Genomic DNA, 24,422 nt, shown 5'->3' on the forward strand with positions numbered 1-24,422 from the left:
TTTCATCATTATCGTCTGTTCCTGGATCAATCGATGTCCAAACTTTGTGAGTTCTGAGGACTACTTTCATCCTCAGTGCCCAGTGTAATTAGTGGAAGTAAGCATCGACATGCGACTGTGGTTGTCCCAACCTCCTTCACTCTCACCGGAGGAGGTTGTGCACCATCTTCTCCATCCGACATGTTGACCTGGTAACAAAATCGATCTCACAGCCTTCGGTTCCTTGGCTCTGATACCAATTCAAGTTTGTAAAACAAAATTGCAAAAACAGTTTAATGAAACACCTCTTTGATTAATTGGAAAAAAAACTCAAAAACCAATTATGTTTTTCTGCATAATATCATGCCTCGATATCTATACATATATATATACTCCTTAAACTACCGACTTGTAGAATTAGAACACAATTAGGAAACTAGAAACCGACTTGTTTATGATTTCCTAAAAGCTAGGTTGGTCTCCAAATCCTACTCGACTTAGGATTCCAACAATATATACTACTCAAATACTTCAAGGGCAACCTCCAAGAGAGGGAATGGATTCCCAGAAAGCACACAAACAGCAACCTTCAGAAGCCTTTGCACCCATTTCAAACCTTCACTTGTTTGTTTTCTTTGCCTTACAACGACCATGGTGCTCATGTTATTGTTCCTTTCGCCTTTCAAACAATTTTGAAGGGCATCTTTCATGCATGACACATGAACCTGCATGTCTTGGCTCTCTAATGAATAACACCAACAATTGTCTTTGTGATCTTTCTTCTTTGAGGAGCAGTAAAAGCATTCAATTGTCAGTTTCCTACGAAGCATAAACTTGGTCTCACCAACATCAACCGTTTCTGTAAGCTTAAGACAACAAGGGTGCAGATCTTTGCTTGTTTTCTCACAGTGATAAAAGAACCCTTCAATGTCTGATCCACATGCGTCACAATATCTATCCTTGCTATCAAAACGTGTTTGATGGAATTTAAAGGTGGATCCATCTAAAAACTTGTGTGTAGTTATTCTTGTATAATACATGCAGTCTGGATGGAGAATATACGAACAATGGTTGCATTTGTATCTATCGCCAATTCCCAGTTCTTTGCATCCACTGCATTTGTATGATGATATGTTGCCCTTTGTTAATGTCAAATTATGCTCGTGATAAATTTTACCATATCGTCTTAGTGAATTTGTTGCGTTTTGCCCTTCACCTTCAATGAATTACATCAATTCCACTCAAAACTTACTTCTTCAACAAGTAATAGCGTGCATGCAACTTTTTAATGAAAAGTTTCAAGTTTTAACTAATTAACAAATATACAAGATTAAGTTGTTAACTATTTTTTACCATGATTGATAGGTTTTTCACTGATAAGTTCAATTTTATAATTTTCAATACTCTAGTAATATAGAAGTCTTATATATATGGTACTACATGATAATGTATGAGTAATTAACGATGACTAGGTCATGCGCGTATCATCACATGATTAACATATTATTAACATATAAATTAAAGATCAAGTTAATTAATAACTTACTTTTTTTTTTAAACCGCAAATTATGTTATTCCTAATCATAAAGAAAACATATGTCTATACTGATGAGACTTAAACTTATGATCTTTTATTTAAGAGACTTATTTACTATTAGGCCAAAAAGGCCCTTTGGTAATTAATAAGTTACTTGAACCCAAGAAAAAGATAACGTTATCTTTTATTTATTTATATATTTGTTTATTTATTTTATAAATCTTCTAGTTAACTAATCCTCTTACATTAAAGTATTACAACTAATGCTATTAATTTGAGCAGTATTAGCAAATCCCTGTCATCATCGATTAATTTAGGATTTATAGTCTCTTTCAAGACTCAATATTATCAAAAAATATATATCATGATCATAAACACATAACATATATTACCATTCTTACATTAAAGTATTACAACTTAATAATGCTATTAATTTAGTTAGGCTAGCTACTTTTCGATAATTAATCATTTCTAACGTAGGTTAATTTGCCTCAAGTGAAACCAAAAGACATCTTGGTAAATAAATTACCTGGTCGTGCATCAACCACAGTCCCTTGATTTTGATATCTGATAGTCATCTTGATCGTTTGACTCTTACTGTGTGTTGCTACATGGTTTGATGTAGAAGCCAAAGATCTATGTTGGTGGCCTTGTGTATTTACACCGTTTAGTAGTTAATTATTCAGAAAAAAAAATTACAATATCTAAAGTCAAAAAATGAAACAATCAAAGCATGCACATAATACCATGGTGCGAAGAAGGCTGTAAGGATGATCTTGGATTATGAGGAGGGATGAGTTCATATAAAAGGACGACTTTTCTTCTTGTCTTCTCCTCAAGTGCAAGTCTCACACTTTCGGGAAGAAGGCGAGTTGACACAGTGACATGCCCATCCTTCTGGTCGATTTTCACAAAATCATTACCGACTGCACCTGAAATCTTCTGCTCGTAGCCATAACAATTCTGGAAGCTAACAATCTCAAAAATAAAAGTCCTTTCGGGCCTCCGAAGGCTATTTAAAATCATTGCCATCGAATCAAACACGCCATATACATAGATGTTAGAAACGGATACATGATAGATAGATGTTTATAATTTCTAGTAATAAGTTATAAAACTTAACAATTACCTCATGGTACGTATTTACCGGAGATTGAGACGGAGATTGGTATTATGACAGAATGATGGTTCGGAGTTGTTGAGTTATAACTTATAAGGAGGCTAAAGTCATAAACTACAAAAGTAGTTCTTTGAAATATGCTCATTTTTCTTTATATATATATATATATATATATATATATATATATATATATATATATATATATATATATATATATATATATATATATATATATATATATATATATGTTCAAATGAGAACCACAAAAGATTAAGAACCCTAAAAACCATTATTATTAAGGCTATTTTTCTTATTTCATAATACCTGATGCATTACTTTCGTTTTACTAAAACAAAAGGAATTATCTCATCTATTTCAATCACCTGTGATAAATACCACGACCACCACTGCCGACGGTCCAGTTCCGCCACCATGGCTGCTCTACCACCGCCACGGCGCCCACTGCCGCCTCCATCATCGACGCCAACTCCACCTCCTCTACCTCCCTTCCTCTCTGCAGCTTCCGATTACCTGCGAGAAACATACATCTGTCGCACAAATTTCAGATCTGGAAGCGCCACTTTCAGATCTGGATATGTTGTCACTGCCTCTTCTCGTTCATTACTCCGATTCTCTGTTAACGGCCTCAATCTACCACCAACAACTTGGCCTCCTTCAGTTCCATTCTATCTCTAAATTGCAAAAATGTTTCAGATATGGAGAAAGAGCATTACCACCGACGTTAAATCACCCTCCAGCACCTCCAGCGTCAAACAACCACCTAGATCTGACAGAGCACTAGAAAGCTTATTTGATATGCTTTGCAGGAACACTAGATCTGATGGAGAATGAAGTTATTTGTTGCCTCCAGATGACCGAACACCTCCATATTTATTTTTTTTTAGCCAATCTTCTCTAGATCTGGAGCTAGGAAGCACTCTCATATCTGGAAACAAGAGTTTTGAAGATGTTTGATGATATGCTCATGAAAAAGGTACGTTTTAAGTTGTGAATGATGTAAATGTGTTATTTCATGTTAGATTTGGTGTTTATATGTGTGGTGTATCTGTATTGTATCTGATGATGGTGTTTACATAAAAAAATACTGCAAAAAAAAAAAAAAAAGAAAGAAAGAAAAGATGCACACTAGGTGCTTGATGAAATGCCTTAATGAAATTGGATAAATTATTGAGTTGTAAATTTAGTTGTGAATGTTACTGGTAAAGTTTTTTTAGAGTTAAACAATGAATAAATTGTTAGTATAACGACTCTTTGTATATTTGTTCAGATCTTCTGTTTTATGGTGATTATGGATATGACGTATATGGTGAAAACAACGTGTTTGATGAAATGCTTCAACGAAATTCGGTAAGTTATTAAACTATGAATATGTGTTTTTTTATATATTAATTTGTGAATATATAAGTTATTAAAATGTGATTATATATTTTGTTTATTCACTAAATTGTGAGTTAGTATCTGGAATATTGAATTATGTTGTGAATTAATGTCTCTAATATTGAACTAAACTGTGAATTCTGATTTTTTTTTTTTTATATCTTGATTTGATTTTTTTTATTCAATAAATCGTATATGTTTTTCTTTTGATGTTTGGTTCTGAAAGATAAGATAATTTATGTATATATTAAATTGTGGATAGTTTGTTTAATACAGTAACATATGAGATTATACTTGTAAATGAGCTATAAATATATCATATTAAACTGTGAATTTTGTGTATTAAGTTGTAAATTTTATTCATGACTTAATATAATAAATTCACAATTTAATACATAGAAATGTCTATATATATGAACGTATAAATGTAATTTTTAAGTTGATAATATTTATGTGAATAAATAATTTTACGTATTAAACTGTGAATTGACTATATTAAGTTGTGAATTGACTATATTAAGTTGTGAATTGATTATACTATGCTGCGAGTTTGTTATGAATTTTGTGTTTGCTTCTGAAATATAAGAAGAAATAATCATTATACACATATATGATTTTTTCTAAATTTAAATAGATTATACAAAAAGTTAAATTTAGAATATTGTGTAAATTTAACTTTGAAAAAAAAACACTAACCTTCATATATGAAAATATAAATGTATGTTTTAAGTTAAGAATATGACATTTCATTGTTTTAAATTGTTAATTTAATATATTAAGTTGTGACTTTTTGTATTAAACGGTAATTGATTATATTAACTTGTGAACTGATATCTGAAAGTGTAAATATAAGTTTTAAGTTAAGAATATGACATTTCAGTGTATCAAATTGTTAATTTACTATATTAACCTCTGAATTTTATGTATTAAACGGTAATTGATTATATTAATTTGTGAATTGACTGCAACTTACTGTGATTTTTTTATATATAAAATTTGTGTTAACATATAAATGATTTATGAATGAACTTTTGTATTAATATTAGAATACATTTATTTTTTGTGTTGTATAAGTACATAAGAATGCATTAGTTTTTTTTAATTTTTTTTTTTGTATTAAATTCAATATGAGTGAATTAATAGGTTTATTAAATTATGAATGTAGTATTTACCCTCTCATTGCATTACTTTATATGCATATCTAATTTTCAAGAAAAGATGGTTGCAATGTTGGCATAGGTGGTTGGTGGCAACGTGTGCAGATGGTGGTAGTGGTAGAGTTTGGGTTTTACTTATTTAAATTTGTTAATTGGCATAAAATAAATTGTATTAAGTTGTGAATTTTGTCTATTAAACTGTAAATGGACTGTATAAATTTTTATTTTACATAAATTTTAGGTTAAAAATATAAAATGATTGTATGAATGAAAATATTAGGCTAAAAAAAATACGATTTTGCCCTTATCTTAACAAACAAACCAAAATTAAGATTTTAATATAGTTAGTAATATTCACAATACATATTACTTATTAAATGTTGGTTATTAGGTTTTAATCTTTTGTGGTTCTCATTTGAACCACTATATATATATATATATATATATATATATATATATATATTTATTTATTTATTTATTTATTTATTTAGGGTATGTTCGGTAAAATTAGCTGGTAGTTTGTAGCGTTTTATTAAACATTACATAAAGTAGCATTTGGAATTGGAATATTTTGTTTAAACTAAACGCTAGAAGCTTGTAATGCCGAACGAGGCTTTCAGTTCAAAATGGAGCGTTTTGTTAAACGCTACAAGCTAGAAGCTCTTAAACGCTCATTGCCGAACACGCCATTAGTCTATGCATTAATTAATTCCTTACAAGTTCCCTACAACTTAATACGCAAGTCCATGTTTTATCTGGAATTAAACATAACGCTAAATAGTCAATAGTATATCTGAAATATTATTTCATGGTTTTTCTTGGCCATTTTAATTTATTCATTATAATTATATTAAATGAAACAAAAAAACCGAAAATTAAACAAAAAAACGAAAATGCTAAAGACCTTTACGTTATTCATTATTTTACAAAGGTGCATTATTTGTCATCCAGTTTTGACAATTTGCATGAACAAACAATGACCTGGAAAGAGTTGGTGTATCTTGCTTTAAAATATGGTTGCTATTATTTATACACACTGTTTAATTATTATACATCTTCTTAATTTAACAAAAACGTTAAATCAAGCATGTATAATAAGTAATTTAGTGTAATAAAAAAATGAAATGAAGTGAATATTTTATTAATGGAATATATGAATAGAATCACCCCTAAAATATATGTATACAAGCAAAATTAAGCCACGAGAAAGAAATTATCGGGGAGTTATAAAAGAGACAAGAAAAAATTATTATTGCGAAAATAATGTCTAAATTTAATAACACAATATTATCTTGCTATTTTAACTAAAAAAAAGTTTAATTAGATTAAGGTGTGGCCAGGAAACCGTGTCGACTATTAAGTATGAACAGCTATATACTATATCTTATCTTAGGGAAACACAATACTTTAGAAGCGTAGCTTCCAAGAAGCCTTCCACACGACCAAAAGGAAGTGAGTCCACGCATATATATTTATTTATCAACAATCAACAACAATGTGTTTACTCTTTTTTTTTTTTTTTTTTTTTTTTTTTTTTTTTTTTTTTTCTTTATAATTAGTGAAGATTCTGAAGCATAGCGTTTGCAAAGGGATTCACTACTTTTTGGGCTAACCTCAAACCAGGTTAATAATTTTCCAATACTTTTATACAAAATCGACATCATTCTCACAAATTAGCTAAAAAACATTAATTAAAAGGGTTGTAAATAATAATTAAAACATAATACAATATGTTATCTCTAATGATTTGTCTTTGAAGCCCAACAACACCACCGTTATCCAAAACACAAGTTCTAATCATGGCATCAGCAAGCTTAATATCTGGTCCAAGCAAACTGCCCTTATTAGCAAAGTTTGCTAGAATTATTCTACTACGACTGGACTGGGTAGATTATTTAAATAATAATATATAATAAACAAACCTATTCAAGAAAAATAATGATAACATAGAACATAAATCAAGATTTGTGTGGGATGGCTACCCAAATTGTGTCATTTGAAGAAACACGAAATACCACATCACTAAAGAGCTTTCAAATTGATTCTTTGGTATCCATTCAATTATTTGTAGCAAATTAATGAATGAGAAAAAGTCAATGCAACCAATCATACTAGAAAAATAAGAGTAACCTATCCAGCCGGTGAACAGCCTACGATAAATCAAGTTATCAAATGAAAAATCACAAAATATGAATCCAATACAGTTGTAACAGCTTTGCCTTACCTTCAATCTCACCTTCCTTCCCAGAAGAAGTTCTAGAACTGCCATAGATAAAAAAAAATGTAAAATAAATTATTGAAGGTGCAAATCACACTAAGAGAAATGATATGAGGATTTTACCTGACTTTTCTGGATGAACATAGGCATATGATAGTTTATAGTCATTCAAATTTACAGCTCATTACATCAAAACACAGTTGGATTTAACAAAAGAAAATTACAATTCAGTCAATTATTGGTCAAAACGATCAGTTCTATTTGTGGTCATAGTTTGTTAAGTAAATTACTCGGATGGTCCTTATGGTTTGGGGTGATTTGCATGTTTAGTCTCTAACTTAATTTTTTAACTCGGAAGGTCCCTATTATTTGCTTTTGTTACGAGTTTGGTCCCTATTATTTGTTTTTGTTACGCGTTTGGTCCTTGTCTTACCTAAAAAGACTATTATTTAAATAGGGAAAACGGTGGGGTAGGTAAGGTAAAGTGAGAGGGTGAGGTTAGGGGTGTGTTTATTTAAATAAATTAAGAAAATCAAAGAAAAAATAGTCTATTTAGGTAAGACAGGGACCAAACGTGTAACAAAAACAAACAATAGGGACCTTCTGAGTTAAAAAAATAAGTTAGTGACTAAACGTGTAAATTACCCTAAACTATAAGGACCATTCGTATAATTTACTCTAGTTTGTTTAACTTTGTTTTGAAAAAATAATAATTATACATGAATAAGTTTAGCAAATATATTAAAAATGTTAAAATCAATAGCTATTGCTGAAATAAGAAACATATTTAACCATTAATCAAATAAAATTAAAGGAAAACAAAACACACCATGTAATAAGTGGTACCATTACCCAAACTACTACATCACAAAGTACTTTGAAGACCTAATTATTGTCAAAAAAAAATCTAACATTTAATAAGAACTTAACGCAAAGGGTAAAATGGTCATATACCAAAAATTACAAATTCATCTATGGGATTGGCAATCATCAAGCACTTGACTGAAAACCTATGTTTCCATGATAAAATAGCATGAACTCATGTTGTGGATGATGAAATCAATTTTAGTTTATATTATAAAAATGATTATTTAATCACATATGATTTATGTAGACAAAAATTGTTTTCGCGTAATCGGTTCAAATGTTCTTCTCGTGGATTTAATCAAATGTGATTATACACATCTAATTACCTATGATTTATAGGGACATGATTCGTTTTTCCATTATTGATTCAATAGTTTTTCTCGTGTATTGAATCACATGCGAATTATTAGACAAGATTCATTTTCGTGTTCTTGATTCGGCATGTGTTCTCATGTATTTAATAAAATATGATTATATGTATTTAATATGATTTATGTGGGCGATATTCATTTTCATGTTTTCTATTCAATAATATTTCTTATGTATTTAATCGCATGCGATTATATGTACTTAAGTTCATGTGATTAAACCTTGTTATCATGTTTTTCACCTGAAAACGCTAAAACAGAATAAGCCAAATATTTACATACATTTAATCAAACAAGTGTTGTGAAACTAGTAAAACATATGATTATATGTATTTAATCATATATGATTTATGAGGACAAGATTTATTTTTCACATTTTTGATTCAATAAGTAAAACCATTGCAGTCATTTCATCAAACACATGTTATGCAAGCAATAAAACAAAGTTGAATCTATCTATTAGAGGTATTCAGGAAAAACGACATAGATTTTTATAGGAAACCTTTTAAAAGCACTTAATTGATTTATGGACTTTTTTAGTTTAAATTTGGTACTTTTTGCTTCAGATCTAGTACTTTTTGCTTCATATATGATAACTTTTTGTTTCAAATCTAGCAAACATGTAACGACCCAATTTTCAAAGTAAAATTTTGAAAATTTAGAATAAGCAAAAATATTCTCATACATTAAGAAATCCAGTTATAATTGTTTTCAAAACATAAGTCAATACAACTTTTATTTCAAACATCAAAGTGTCCCATAAAGTGTATGCGAGAGAGTGCACGCCACGCCATCACGCATTGCCCTTGCCCTTGGAATCTGAAGTACCTGACACCATAAACAAACATGTAAGCGCGAAGCTTAGTGAGTTCCCCAAAGCATACCCCACACACAAACCACATAACATGTTAGCTATAAAAGCTACCTCTACCACATAACACATATCAAATAGCTATAAAGCTACCCCTACCAGTTAATGCATATCAATTAGATATAAAGCCATCTCTACCATCAGCCACAAATGCTATCTCTACCCTTAGCCATAAAGGCTATCTCTACCATTAGCCCTGAAGGCTGTCTCTACCACTAGCTGTAGAAGCTATCTCTACCACATATAAATGCATAACAAAGCCACACACCTCTACACAACAAGTATACCAACTATCATAAAACGGATCGACCTTGGTGCCTTAGACCCATTGGTATGGTGAGGAAACTCACCTCGAATGCAGAAGCTTCTTGAAGAAATCCTTAGCTGCTGCCCCGCCCACTTCATGAACTATCAATATCGATCAATATACCCAATTACCAACTGGGTCCCATACCATAATCCTTAATCCATGCATGGGGTAAAATGCCCATTTTACCCCTATCCCAGTATGATTCAAAACTAAGCCTAAATCTCAAAACAAAACCCAACACTAGGTAGGCTTTCCAAGCCCACTAGTGGTCCACTAATGGCCCAATTTTCTCAATTAGGCCCAAACCCTCTAATGGGCCCTAAGCCCAAACATATTCTTGGCCTAAATTATCTAACTATTGCTGGCCTACTAAGGCCCAAAGACCCAAAGCATGGCCCAAACCGTGGCCCAAAAGCACAAGGCCCAACTGACAGAGTACGTGGGGCATACATCCACGTATGCTAAGCATACAGACTAAGTGGTACGTACGCTGGACGTACCTTCACGTACACTCAGCGTAAACCTCCTGTTAAGTCCATTTCTCATTAAATGCTTAATACTTCACTTCAGAAGCTACAATCACAGATCCTGGTCCTTTCCACGTCTTAATCCATAAAGTCACTGACTTGGTGACTTTACTTGGCCTAAACAAGCCCAAACTCCAAAAATGATGTTCTACTTCCATGAAAAGGGCTAGATCTCATGCATGAACCCATTAAGACATTCAAGATGGAGACTTTACTGCTTATGAGACCCTTTTAGCTCTGATGGTGGCAACCTTACGCTCACAAACGAGATTTCACCATAAAGGTCCATTCTTAGGACCAAACTGACTCTAAAACCAAACTACACTAGATCTAAGCATTCTTAGGTAAAGTTATGGACTTTATACCTCCAAAAAGTCCCAAAGGATGATGCTATCCCAGATCTATGAGCTCCAACTTCCCAAGTTCTTCCTTGCCAACTTCTTATTTTCCTCTTCCAAGCTTACACCACCAAAATGAGCTTTTTAAGGTTAAAACCACACAAGAATAAGGGGATGAGGCGTTCTAGGTTATCACTGAGGTTGGGCCTAAAATTAGGGTTTTTAGACACTGGATGTATGTTAGGCGTACATCCTGTACGCTAGGCGTACGCCAACAACACCCGCTGCCATTTCCTTTTATACGCTGAGCGTAACCCAGCTTACATTGGGCATACCCACGCGCCTTCCACTTTGCATGCATGCTCTTTCCTTATCATTTATTTCCATTAGGGGCCCTTTTTTCCAATAACTTCAAAGAGTCATAAATCCTTCGTTCTAAGTCCGTTTCCGATGAACTTTATATCCACGAAAAGGTAGCGTGAAGCCCTATGCTCCCTTCGACACCTCCAAGCGTAAAACCTCCCGGATAAATCCCAGGACCATAAAAGACCGAATTGCCCCTACTCTTTGGTTTCCGAGACCCCAACCGAATACTTTCAAACAGTGTGTTACAACTCTCCCCCACTTAAACTAGACTATGTCATCGAAGTCATGCATCGCCGTTCCCGACATACCAGACTACTTGGGCGCCATGGCCACCAACCTGAGAATACCCTCGTCTTCCAAAGGAAATCAAAACCAACCCTCGTAAGGTTCTAGATTCCGAAGATAAACGATTTCCTTGCAACCCGATCGCATTTGCTCCATCTGTAACCTCAAGCCTCATGATGGTCTGTCTCCCTGACAGACTGCCCACATCGGATCATCCTTGAACTGATTCCAAAAGAGACCGGCCTAGATAGAATACTTCCCACTCGTAATACCTTGAGGCTTCTTAAAGAACAATAGTCACCGATCAACTGTGACTACCAAATAATCTGTAATTCCGCACACAGATTCCAAATCACTGAATTCGCCCCTACTCTCCTTGGTGTCACATGGTTGCTTTCTTGAAAAAACAGCGGGGACCCTCCAAAGGACACCTCGTCTGATAATAACTGCCCCAACGATACCTCTTATCTCGACCCGTTCCATCTTTCATCCATCTGATCATGATAGGCTGACAACCCGTCGCCACTGAACCCGACGCAAGATGAATGCTACCAGAACAAATATAGTCTTACATCATACCCGACCTCCTTTGACTTGTCTTTACCTAGTATATTGCATGTGATGACCTTGGCATCCTTACGCTCCTGTTTTCCCATCTCACAGAATCAAAATCCTGTACTGAATCTTTAAGAACCCTGATTCGGAGTCCTCTCCGAAACGGGCCGATACTCCGCCACTACCTCGAGATCCATTATGCATCATAACATCCCATTACCCTTACCTAACTAGTAAATAGATACCCTTAGCCAATCCTCAAGATTACTAGTCTTGCACCCGGTCCACCAGGTTCCCAAGAGATCAAATATCAAGACTACCCAGGCGTAGCCCTCCCGCGTCATGTATCGCTTATCCACAAGATCCTACAACTCGACGTCCCAATCCTTGCCTCAACAGTCTCTACCAATTCGATTCTGAATTCCCATAACCATCTGAGCTCGCCCACAAATATCCGATTGAATAATCATCTCCAACTCTGATTCCACCTAAGTTGTGGATTCTCTATGACCTTGCGAACTGGTCTTAGTCATCTGAATGAATCCGAACGCATCTCAGCGTTGAGCACCCACGTGATCTATCCTCCCAGCTGAAATCAAATACTGACTGGAATTCTATCTGGTTCCCTCCTCCAAATCCTGCTATATGGCGTCAAAAAGATGCGATTCCAATGTTAGGGAGTTTCCTGAACTCCCATCCCTCGATATCCTACATTCAGTCGGCCCCTAAGGCCACCTTTCCTCCCCCAATGGGGATGTGAAACGTATCCTTGTCTCACACTCGCTTCCATCTTGGATAACTAAATTATTCTCCCCCACTTAGATTCAACTAGATCCGATCGACACACAAGAATTGAAGGATTCCCAAACCCTCTCCCATCCAATTGACGGTCTGATGACGGCTGGTGCCTAACAGAGCTAAGGCACCACGAATAACCCTTCCAAACAACATGACTCCTAAAAACCATCTAGCACTTCTTGAATCCTAACAATGCCAATGAATCTAGCCACTCAACCTAACATCACTCTCGTGGCACTCGTAATGTGGTCATCGGCAATCACTACCTTGAGTGGGAAACCTAGGTTGCCGGTGTCACACCCCCAAACCGGAACGGCGGAAACATTCGGGGGCGGATGACTTCATGTGGTAACGTAACAAATGAATACATAGTGAAAAAAGCAATACAACCATCATATATATAATTGAAAGTTTACATTGTTAAAAGGTACATGTTAAAAACCAATTACAATATGATGCCAAAATATGAATTTAAACTGGCGCTGCAGCGTCCCTTCTTCAAACGCTATTTGTTACCCGTAATTACTGAATCCCTGGGACATAAAAGTAGTTTTGAAAGAGTAGATCAACATTTAAACTGGTGAGTTTCATAAGTATTAAATGACAATGTTTGTATGAAATGAAATGTTTTGTTTTTGTTTGTTTGTTCCTAGAAAATCCCATATTTTCTACTAGCATAAATGTAGCCTTCTATCAAGACCAATGTTTGTTTCTAGAAAATGTATGCACATATAAAATTTCCAATACGTCTGAAAAAACCCTGTAAATCAATGTGTTTTTAATACTCCATGTGAGTTTTATAACCATGCTATTGACTAGAATTGCCTATACACAACGTTCTTCAGGCGTTGAAATGTTCTGACGTTTGTCACCCCAAATGGTGTACTGTAGCTAACAGTCAGGGCGCGGGGTTGTCAAGCCCGTATAGATCTATACACAAACACCATGCTCCCCTTCCAAGGGATTCTGGTATATAATACAGGACTTGAAATGCATACTCGAACGTACGTGAAGTTGATGTGTCACAAAACTTAGTATAAAACTGATTTACGTGTGAAAATGTTCGTTTAAATGATCATCCCCTAAGACTGGGATAGCTATGAAAAACGACGTGAAATCTTTAGATATGCATTTGACAATATTTTACCCTTTGCTCAACAGGATACAAATGGAGTAGAGTTTCGTAAACTATATATGTATATTTTTGATGTAGAAGACAAGTTTGTAAACAAAACATATATATGTATATTTTCGATGTAGAAGAAAAGTTTGTAAACAAAACATATATATGTATATGGTTATATATATATGTATCAATTTTAAAAGATGATTTGGTATGTTTCGTAATTGTTGTTCATATTCTTACGTTTTTATTAGAAACTTTGCATGAAATAATCCTTAAGTTTGATACTAAAGACCTTTTTGTACTTATCACTTTTGTAAAAATGGTAATTAAACATATTTAAATGATTGTGTTTTAAGTTCCTCAATGTATAAACATTGCTCAAAAATGTTAGAAGGTGTTAATAAATCTATAAACCACTTTTGACAGTTTTACCCTTTACTGTCCCTGTTTTTAGAAAACTCATAGAAAAATCATCGTAAGTCAAAAACTGAATCCGTCACCTCTGAGGGTTTATAAAATGAGTATACTTTGTTCCTAATTTTTATTATGATTTTTAGTGGTCTCAAACTAGTGTGAAAATGAACATCTTCACAAACTGGTCCGAAATCACTTCTGAAATGACAGACAGTTTTATAAAAATCGCCATAAATTGTAGAAAAATCATATGAATGCGTGCGAGTAGTCCTTAGAAAGGTATAAAATTGAACTATTTTCATATTGTACAGTTTTGAAAGATATTAATTTTATGATGGTCAAAACAGTCCGTGAACAGGACTCAACTTTTCTGTAGAAAGCTGTCATTTAAATTTAAGTTATGTTTAGTGTTCTAACTTATATTCCCCCCCTTAAAACTTGAAGAAAACATGAAAATGTAGGGGTATGAACTCACCTTATGTGAATACTTAAAGAATGGAAGGTTGAAGATGAACTTTTGGTTGTTGGTTTGATGCTCCAAAACAGCCACTCTTTTGGCTATGTTGCTGTCATGAAAATTTTGAGTCAATAATTTTGAGTATCATAACATGTAACTTCCAGGGGTATTTTACTCACTGTTTTGCATCAATAATTTTGAGTATCATAACATGTAACTTCCAGGGGTATTTGGTGGTAAAAATATCAAGCAAAAGGATGGTGTGGATGGGTGAAATGGTGGCTGAAACACAAAAGGGACAACAGCCCTTTAGTTCATGGTTTTGATGGCTTTGGAAGGAAATTCTTATGCTTGAAAATGAGATGAAGGTTGAGAGTAATTCCCTGGAGTATTGGCTGGTCAAATGAGGGTAAAATGAAGAGGAAGTTTCGTGGATATGAAGGAGGAAAGAGTGGAAGAGGATAAGGGGACAAAACCTAGACTAGCTTGTGATGGGATGTAAGTTTAAGTGATGTGATCTTGTCTAGCCACTTGCTTGGGTGGTTGTTTAGAGATTGGGTTAGTTAACTAACTAACTACTAGTTATTTAGTTAGTTAGGAGTTCTAGTTAAGGAGAGGGAATGTATTAATCTCGAAAACTAGAAGAGAGATTAAGAAGCATTCTTAGTAAAATGTCTTAAGTGATTAAGCACTTATTAGTTAAGTTGGCAGTTATCTCCACCAATTCTCGTATCTTAATTAATTTAGACATCATAAAACTTACATGAAATCACTTTAAGTCATGACCCATGACTAGTCATTCAATAGATAATAATACATATATACAATACATACATGTATACTTAGTATAAAATAACAATGTAGTTTTTGTGTATTTGAACTTTAATGTTGATGTTTTATTCTTTTTATTCAAAAACACTTAAATACATTTTAATTATACCTTATAATAATTCATTTTATATTTTAATTTATTTAAATATAAAATTTATTGACCAATGTATAATTTCATGACATTTAACCGGTTAACCATATCGTTAAACACGTTTTGTCACTTTGGTTCGTATATTTGTCAAATTTAGATCCTTCACATCTATTAAGCAAACGTTTTACATAGAACCTAACTTACTTATCAACTAGAGACATGTTGATACAAAAATTAAGTTTGTTGCGTTTAAATGATGTTATATGCTAATTTCACAAACCGGTGATGGTTCGTAGTCATACATCATAACGAAATTTATCAATAGTTACTTGTTTTATATTTCACAATAACCTTTTTAAATAAAAGAGGTTAAATTCCTTCAACCATTCTTGATAAAATACTCATGTTGCTTAATAATCAAAACATAGCATCGCACGATCGTTCCTATTTTTACCAATTGTTACATTCTCCCCCCGTTAAAAGAATTTTTCCCCGAAATTCAACTTGTAGACGGGATATCACTAAACAATTGGGGGTGTTTTTTTTTATCCTCACATTCCTTAGTGAATTTCGGTCCTCGCTTGGCGTTCCAACGAGCCTTCACTATAGGCATGCGACTTTGTTTTGTCCTTTTGACCTCCTGATCCATGATTTCCACCGGTTCTTCGATGAAGTTTAGACTCCCGTTGATTTCAATTTCATCCAGTGGAATAACAAGAGTCTCATCAGACAAGCTCTTCTTTCGATCCTGGGATGCCTTCAATCGTTCACGGGTTTGAACAATCTTCTTTGTAGTTTCTCGTATAATCTAGGGGCTGGTGAGAGTGTTGTTAGGAACTTGCCTGTTAGCTATTTGTGTGTCACCTACCTCATCTGTAACGCCCGCAAATCCGGGCTAGTCAAATTAGAGGCAATAGGGGTCGAAAACGACTTTTCGACAAAAGATTATTTAGAATAAATAATCTTAACCAAATTGTAGAGTATGTCACAAGGTTTCCGTGCATATAAAGAACGCCGAAATCCGAGTTATAACGAAGAAGTTATGACCCGTCAAAGTTTCACGACAGAACCGGCACGATACCGGAAAACGTAAATAGCGAAATTACGATAGAGCGAGATTTAGCCTTAGCGATCTAAACAAAAGTTGTAGAATATGTTAAACTAAGAACATCGATAAAAAGAACGCCCAAATCTGAGTTCGTATGAAGAAGTTATGATTTTTCGAAGTTTCGGATTAGCAGTGTACATCCCGAAATTCGGATATTAGATTGAGCGATTTTTAGCCGGCATGACCTAAACAAGAATCAAAGATCTCGTTGAGAGTAGCGTAACGAGAAAAAGATGGGCGAAAACGGATGTCGGATGAAGAAGTTATGAGGATTTAACGGACCAATCGTGTCCCGGCCCGTTAATAATTTAAAATTTAAAATCGAGCCAAAATTAGCTGACGGAGTCTACGAATGTTGTAGAGTACGTTCCCGCCTTCGTGTGCATATAAAGAATGTTGAAAATGGAGGTCGTACGCGAAAGTTATGAATTTTTGAAGTAGTAACTCGAATTTGCGAAGGTGGTGCAATAAGTGATGACGTGGCTCGATCAGGGCCGTAGCTTGCGGATCACGGCCTGGTCTTCGGATTCGGACACGTAGCCCTCGCATACGCCCCGCGTACGCAGCTCGGAACGCCCAACGTTCTCCTCTCTTGTGCGGTCCGAAGAATGCCCACGTCGTCCCACCCGAAGCGAGACACTTGCCCCTACGTGCAGCGTACCACCGAGGGTACGCCCAGCGTTCCGAGGAGGCTCGCGCCTATAAGAACCCTGCGAGGCCAGCCGATTTCTCACACCAAAAATAACTTCTCTCTCTAGTTTCTTTCTCTCAATAGAGTTCCAACCCCCCCCCCCCCCCCTAAACCCTAGAAAAACCCCTTAGCACCCTAGGGAAGCCTCGAGGCTCCCGGAGTCCCGAGAAAAATGAGTTTTTCGGTTTCGAAACGCTGCTCCAATTAAGTTCCGGTTTTCGATAAAATTCGCTGTAAGTGTGCTACGCTTACGCAATTTTTTATTTAGCTTTCAAATAATTATAGGAATGTTATTAGGTCCTTAAAATAATTATTTGGGCTATTATTGAGTGTTATTAATGCTTAATAATAGTCAGACTAATTAATTTGTCGCGGTTATCATTAAACTAAACCCTAGTGGTATCGATACTAGGTTTTATCGAAGGAATATCGTTTTGAGAGTATCGAAGCGCTGTCCGAGTGCTGAGTCACCACCTAATCAGGTGAGTGCATAGTTACTTTCAGCTTACACATAGATATGAAGTATTTTACGTGCTGTGTGTGTATATTATCTGTATACTTGCTATCTATGCTGGATGAACGTTTTATACATGTTTTCAATGATTTAAACTGTATATGTATTTTATATCTACAAAATGTGTTGGGTAAAACATGGGTAGATGTAATAGTTGCTGTGTGACAAAATAAAATAATGAGAGGCCTCGTTATAGCTGTTCTTGATGATCTAGTCATCTAGCAGAGTATAGATGACGACCACGGACTATTCTAGACAGTCCAGTGGAACACTAGCAGGCTCGCAACCTGTAGGTGTTTATTCGAACTGTGTGTTTAACCGAACTGTGTGTTTATTCGAACTGTGTGAACTGTGTGCTCACCCGGTATACTCCATCCCAATGATAGTCCTTTGACTAGGTCCCTTGTGTTAGATGTTTTAGGAATGTAATGTGAGGATAACGGGAATGGGTAATTGGGTTGATTGTTTAATGTTTAAAAATAATAATTATATTATTGTGGGTTGAAAACCCTATGTGCTCACCAGGTTTCCCAACCTGACCCACTCAGTTTATTTATATCACAGGTGTTGATATGAAGTGACACTACACTGAGAGATTTAAAGCGATGTAGATCACTAGTGTAAATAATTGTAAGTTCTGTTTATGCTTATCTTTCTGTATTAACGATGACATCCCAAACGTTTTAAAATGAAATAAATACGTTTCCTCGAAAATGTTTTAATAACGTATTTACCATGTTTTTCTGGGAACAAATTCCGCAACATTTTTATGAAATGAAGTACTCTGATTTTTAAACAAAGCATAAACAAATCGGTCTTTTCTGGCCATGATTTTGGGGATGTCACATCATCCCATCAAAGAGGTGATCTACACTTGCTTCTACAGAGAGCTTCGAATGACGCGACTTTGATGTTAATGTAATAGTTGATGTTGTATAAGGATTCGATGAATGGTTCTTCCTCTTTGTCTTTTAGTTTGAGGGTGATAAAAAGGACTTCTTTAACGACTATTGAAAACACGAGGCGAATGGCCTGTCCCTTATCCAAAATGATAGATAGTGGTATACTATGCAGTCTCGCAATTTTCTTGTGATATGCTCCTGTCAGCTTTTATATTTTTCTTTGTATCCTTGGTCGGTAGAAAGTGTGTGGGTTTGGTTGATTTGTCTACGATCGCTCAAGTGGTAGCATGTCCATCCACTGTCCTGGGTAACTTGTCATGGAGTTCATGGTATGACTCATAACTGATTCATCTATCATCTCTTTGTGTTTATAACTTGTATATAATTAAGATTGAAAAGACAGTCGAATCGGTGATTCTATTCTAAGCCTACATCCAAACAAGGAAAAGGATTTAAAGTGGTATTACACTACTAGAAAACAACCCTTTAAGGATGCGCAAACAATGACACGCAGTGATTCACGATACGCATTTATGAGTGCTCTAGAATTAATGTCAGCTTTTCCTATAATTCAAGAATAGAGGTCACGCATTTTTGCGTGCCCTAAAATTTGCGTTAAAAAAAAACACGGAGGGCACCTTTTATAAATAGTGTGTTGTCTAGGCCTGTCGTTTTATAATATTTTAATGAAAGGCGCGTCTTCATCTATATATCATCTAGGTATACCTAAGGAGGGAAATGAAATCCCAAAAATAAAAAACCCTGCTCATTCTCTTCTCCCTTTTTCCACCAGTTATGCCATCGATTTTTTGATTCGTTCATACTATAGAACAAGCACATACATCATTCTCTTATCATTCTCCTTTAATTTCTTACTCTTGTAATTAAGGAATTAGGGTTTTTTCATATTACTGTTCCAATTTTTTTGTTCAGGTTAGGATTTTAGTCAAATGGAGTCCCTGAAGTAAAGTCTAATGCATTTAGCCATCAGCCTGTGGCGACGACAGTCCGTCTCGTCATCCCAGTTGGCGGAGGAATATCTGGACCACCGGTAGTAGGTCAATACAAAGTCAACGCTTGCACCCATAAATACAAATCGGAAGGCCTCGATTGTAGCGTCGATCGACAACTACGACAACCCTAAAACACATCTATGAAATCGCAAAGGTGAAGCAATCAGATCTGTAGTCCAATTTCATCCACATCAATCCTCACACTAACTAGTTCGACAACTGCAAATCCTCTCGATTGTAGTGTCGATCGATTGTTAGCTATTCAATTCTATTCATCTTAATTTCCCCTTTCATATATGTTTTCATTGGATTTCTCTCAACTCACAGACGCAATGGTGTCAAGATCGTACAACAAAGTCGTTGATATCTGCGATCAACTTATGCTTCAGGTAACATACATATGAATCTGTGTAATGATCGTTGTGCGCTAATCGTGGCTTACTACTAAGACTGACTGTGTGTTGGGTTAAGATTTGAAACCCTAATTTTATATCTGCTGGCTTGATTTCAATCTTACTGTTACTTTCTTTTTCCTTTTTTCATGTAGATTGCTTCACAAGGCGTTGCATTTCAAGACGAATGGTCGTATGTTGTTAATCTTCTAGGGCATATTTACCTTAATGATCTGTGATTTAAGATAATTTGTCTCTGTTTTTTTTTCTTTTTCATGTGTTCTATCTATACATATCTGAATTTTGAACCTGATCTTAAGATTGATTCTGATATAAAAGGTGAAATATCCACAAAATGTTGGAAGTGGTTTATTCGAATTGCAAAGAGATATTTGTTAAAATATCCAGGGTATCATTCTATCATTTACATCAGTTATATTGGTAATTAGCATAATCCAAATTTCTTTCATTCATTTTATTATTAACTATTTGTAGTTTCATTGTTTTACTCTGAAGCCTGATTCTTGATAAGTTTTTTCTGCAGCCTAGGTGATGGGGCATGCCTAAATTGGACCCTTTCACAGGGCCACTCCATAGTAGTCTTTATATACTTGCTTATCTTCTTTACACTCTTAAAACTAGTACAAATTTGTTTCATAAATAATAATGCTCGTTTGTACTTGTTACAATGCTTATGAGACATTCATTTGGTCATCTACTATGAGGGTATATAATAACTAGAATTATATAATATATGTGGTAGAGAACTCAAAATTATTACTATATAATCTTGATTTGTTCATCTTTTTCAGCCCCATGATGATTCAAAGTTCTGAAAAGGTATCCAGAGGTCGAGTTGAAAACAACACTTCCATCTCTACAAATCCTGATGTTGGTATTAGGAAGCACAAATAAGAAGGTTTTCAGCAACATACTACAAGTCTGGTAAGTATCCAAAAGTATTTATAATGAAGACAAAATTGTGAGTTTTATGAAATAGGGTTACACGAAATACTCATGCTACCCTTATCTAGTTTCCTATTTGCATTGTATCTTTGTATATAAAATGAGGGATTAATCAAAAAAAAAAAAAATAAAAGAAATATTTTCCAGATAACTTGTAGTTTTCATCTATTATAATGACCCTAGGAGTCTGTTGCAGGAACCTACAGAAGCAAACTTTTTCAGTGAATTTGGTGAAGGGATTAGGTACAAATTATTGGAAATTATTTGTAAAGGAAGCTCTGGTATTGTATGTTCTGCATATGATACTCATGTTGGCAAAAAGTAGCAATCAAAAAGATAAATGATATACTCGAACATGTTTCTATTGCTGCTAGTATCATGCATGAGATTAAGCTCCTTAGGCTCCTTCGTCATCCAGACATTGTGGAAATCAAATACATCTTATTGCCACCTTCCAGAAGCAAATTCAAAGACATATATGTGGTTTTTGAGCTTATGGGATCTGATCTACATCGGGTTATTAAAGCAAACGATGACTTAACACCAGAACACCATCAATTCTTTCTTTATCAGCTTCTTCGAGGACTGAAATACATACACTCGGGTCATACATTGTTATCATCTGATGATATGAGTATTTTTTTAATTGTTTGAAGTAATCATGCCTTGTTATATTTTTGTGTGTTCTGATTGTGAATTACTTCTTTTGCAGCAAATGTCTTTCACGGAGATCTAAAACCCAGAAATATTTTGGCCAATACGGATAGCAAACTCAAGATCTGTGACTTTGGTCTTTCAAGGGTTGCATTCAATGATCCACCAAGGAATTGTTGGAATGGAGATTGTGAGACAAATGCAAGGTCCAATTCACGCCATTTTTATCCCTGTAGGTGGTGGTGGTGGTTTAATTGCAGGTATTGCCGCCTATGTGAAAAGAGTTTCACCAGAGGTAAAGTAAAACCTAAAAAATCTTTTATGATGATATTATAATGAAAAAGATTCTCATTCTGTGAAATCTTGTTACGTAGGTATGAATCATTGGTGTAGAGCCAGCTGATGCAAATGCAATGGCGTTATCATTACTCCATGGTCAACGCATAATGCTTGACCAAGTTGGAGGTTTTGCAGATGGTGTTGCTGTTAAAGAAGTTGGCCTTGTAACTTTTCGTTTATGCAGAGAGTTAATTGATGGAGTTGTTCTTGTCGCCCGTGATGCCATTTGTGCATCCATAAAAGTCAGTATCTTTTTAATGTTTTTTTTTGAATTTTTTTAATGTTTTTTGAAGTCTCAGATGTTTTTAATATTTTTTGAATTTTTTAATTTGTGATGTAGGATATGTTTGAGGAGAAAAGGAGTATTTTAGAACCAACAGGGGCTCTAGCACTTGCTGGAGCTGAAGCATATTGCGGATTTTATAACCTTAAAGATATTAATGTTGGTAGGCAACAGGAGGCTGTTCTTGCAACTTTCCTTCAGGAAGAACCCGAAAGCTTTAAACAGTTTTGTGAACTGGTACATAACTAAATAACTAAATAACCAAATAACTAAATAATGAAATAACGAAATATCATTTCATTTTTTTATTTAAAAAAAATTGTGGTGGCAGATAGGGTCGATGAATATTACTGAGTTCAAGTATCGATATGATTCTGGAGAGAAACAAGCTTTAGTTCTATACAGGTTAAAGATCGTTTTTTTTTTGGGATAAATTTAAATTTATATTTTGACAATTTTTTTGTGATTTTTAATTGTTATAGTGTTGGGCTGCATACAAAGTTTGAACTACAAGCAATGGTGGAGAGAATGGAATCATATGAATTAAAAACCATGGAATTTACATATAATGACATGGTTAAGGATCATCTACGCCATCTGGTAATACGTAATAATAGCAATATACTTTATTTCTAATCTGATTATTTGAGTTTTATATATATAAAAAAGACTAAAATACCCTTGACTTCCAGATGGGTGGGAGAACGAATGTTGAAAATGAGCTACTATGTCGGTTTGTTTTTCCGGAGAGGCCAGGGACATTGATGAAATTTTTGCATAAGTTTAGTCCACGATGGAATATTAGCTTGTTTCATTACCGAGCACAGGTTCGATAACATATCTTTTTATTCTGATTTTGCCCTTTTGAGTTTTGATGTTGGTGTGGTGAATGGTGATTCTAATGCTTGTTTTTTTCATTTTTATTATGTGAAAAGCAAGAAATGCGGGCGAATGTTTTGGTTGGGATTCAAGTTTGTTCAAGTGAATTAAATGAGTTTCGGGGTGTTGCAAATGAGCTTGGATATGAGTATGAAATTGAAACAGATAATGAAGCATTCCAGCTTTTAATGCGTTGAAGGTTGACCAAAAGTCAACTGTTTTTTCATTGGTAGGTTCGATACAATTTGAAATTAACTAGGTTATATAGTTAGGGAAAACCTCTTAATAACAATATACACATATTTGTCTACTATTGGAATGATTATTTGTATGACATTAACTTTTGTGCAATGTATTATATTTTTTGTATATGGTATTTTATTTTCTATTAAGAGACATAAAATGGAAATTTAATTTGAAAATTAGTAAATCTATAAATAATTTTTTTTAAAAAAATATAAAATTACGATACGCAAAAATGTGTGTCATCTTCATTTATGACATGGCCTTTCTTGACAGCGGATTTAATGATACGCATTGCGTGTCATAAATGCACGTCGTAAATGCACGTCGTCTATAGAGGACGCGCAAAAGCGCGTTGTCTCTCTTTATGACAGGGCCTTCCTTGACGCGCATTTGCACGTCATCTGAGTGTTTTATGACGCGCAATGAGCGTCGTAAAAGGCTGTTTTTCTAGTAGTGTTACCAACCCTAAGTCGTAGAATCTTAATTATATAGGGCTCCAATATATACACTTAGTAATCATAGATTCACTAGTATGGGTCCATAGTCTCTACTTGAGTGGGGTGATTAACTTGGGTGAGATGGCATTTACAACAACCCTTTTCCAGAACTACTGCACTTAGGTTTATTTTTGAACTCAGGTTGCCGTACGGATGGTATTCCCAAGAAATCTTCTGGGAATATATCGAGAAGGTTACGGGCTTTTTCAACATCCATCATGTCTTTCTCTTCTTGTTTCTTATCCACAACATGGGCTAGGACGGCGTGGTACCTCCTGTGTTGGTACTTCTGAGTCTTGTTGTAAAAGGTGAGTCGAGGTTTGTG

General features: G+C 34.6%; 1 protein-coding gene, 1 long non-coding RNA gene and 2 pseudogenes across 3 annotated transcripts; 2 read left to right on the forward strand and 2 right to left on the reverse strand.

The window, feature by feature from the left end:
- Window positions 1-271: 271 nt before the first annotated feature.
- Window positions 272-2,769, reverse strand: LOC145075118 (uncharacterized). Of its 2 annotated transcripts, XM_079021421.1 has the most exons (4): window positions 2,646-2,769; window positions 2,263-2,528; window positions 2,046-2,165; window positions 272-1,195 (listed from the first exon to the last, which is right to left on the reverse strand). In XM_079021421.1, the coding sequence occupies exons 1-4, from the start codon at window positions 2,648-2,650 to the stop codon at window positions 498-500; spliced, it is 1,089 nt and encodes a 362-aa protein (XP_078877547.1). In that variant the 5' UTR covers window positions 2,651-2,769; the 3' UTR covers window positions 272-497. The 2 variants fall into 2 exon arrangements, with proteins under 2 accessions (XP_078877547.1, XP_078877546.1); XM_079021420.1 differs by lacking the exon at window positions 2,646-2,769 and having other exon boundaries at window positions 2,263-2,623.
- A 3,922-nt stretch (window positions 2,770-6,691) lies between these two features.
- Window positions 6,692-7,623, reverse strand: LOC145073881 (uncharacterized). Its single transcript, XR_013691585.1, has 2 exons — window positions 7,533-7,623; window positions 6,692-7,453 (listed from the first exon to the last, which is right to left on the reverse strand). It is a non-coding gene; the product is annotated as an uncharacterized LOC145073881 (long non-coding RNA).
- Window positions 7,624-20,173: 12,550 nt separating this feature from the next.
- LOC145075952 (mitogen-activated protein kinase 15-like) lies at window positions 20,174-22,006 on the forward strand (annotated as a pseudogene).
- A 4-nt stretch (window positions 22,007-22,010) lies between these two features.
- Window positions 22,011-23,597, forward strand: LOC145073959 (threonine dehydratase 1 biosynthetic, chloroplastic-like; annotated as a pseudogene).
- The last annotated feature ends 825 nt before the right edge of the window (window positions 23,598-24,422 follow it).

The sequence above is a fragment of the Lactuca serriola genome, chromosome 9 (genome assembly GCF_051521515.1).
Source record: "Lactuca serriola cultivar US96UC23 chromosome 9, Lser_US96UC23_V15, whole genome shotgun sequence".
Lineage (NCBI taxonomy): Eukaryota > Viridiplantae > Streptophyta > Magnoliopsida > Asterales > Asteraceae > Lactuca > Lactuca serriola.

What these genes read in the sequence shown, in the direction of transcription:
- LOC145075118 (XM_079021420.1), bottom strand. Translation starts at nt 2,548, where the DNA reads ATGGCAATGATTTTAAATAGCCTTCGGAGGCCCGAAAGGACTTTTATT. An exon ending in ACAGCCTTCTTCGCACCATG is followed by an intron (nt 2,166 to 2,262) that starts GTATTATGTGCA and finishes TAAATACACAAG; the next exon opens with GCCACCAACATAGATCTTTG. An exon ending in TGTGGTTGATGCACGACCAG is followed by an intron (nt 1,196 to 2,045) that starts GTAATTTATTTA and finishes AATTCATTGAAG; the next exon opens with GTGAAGGGCAAAACGCAACA.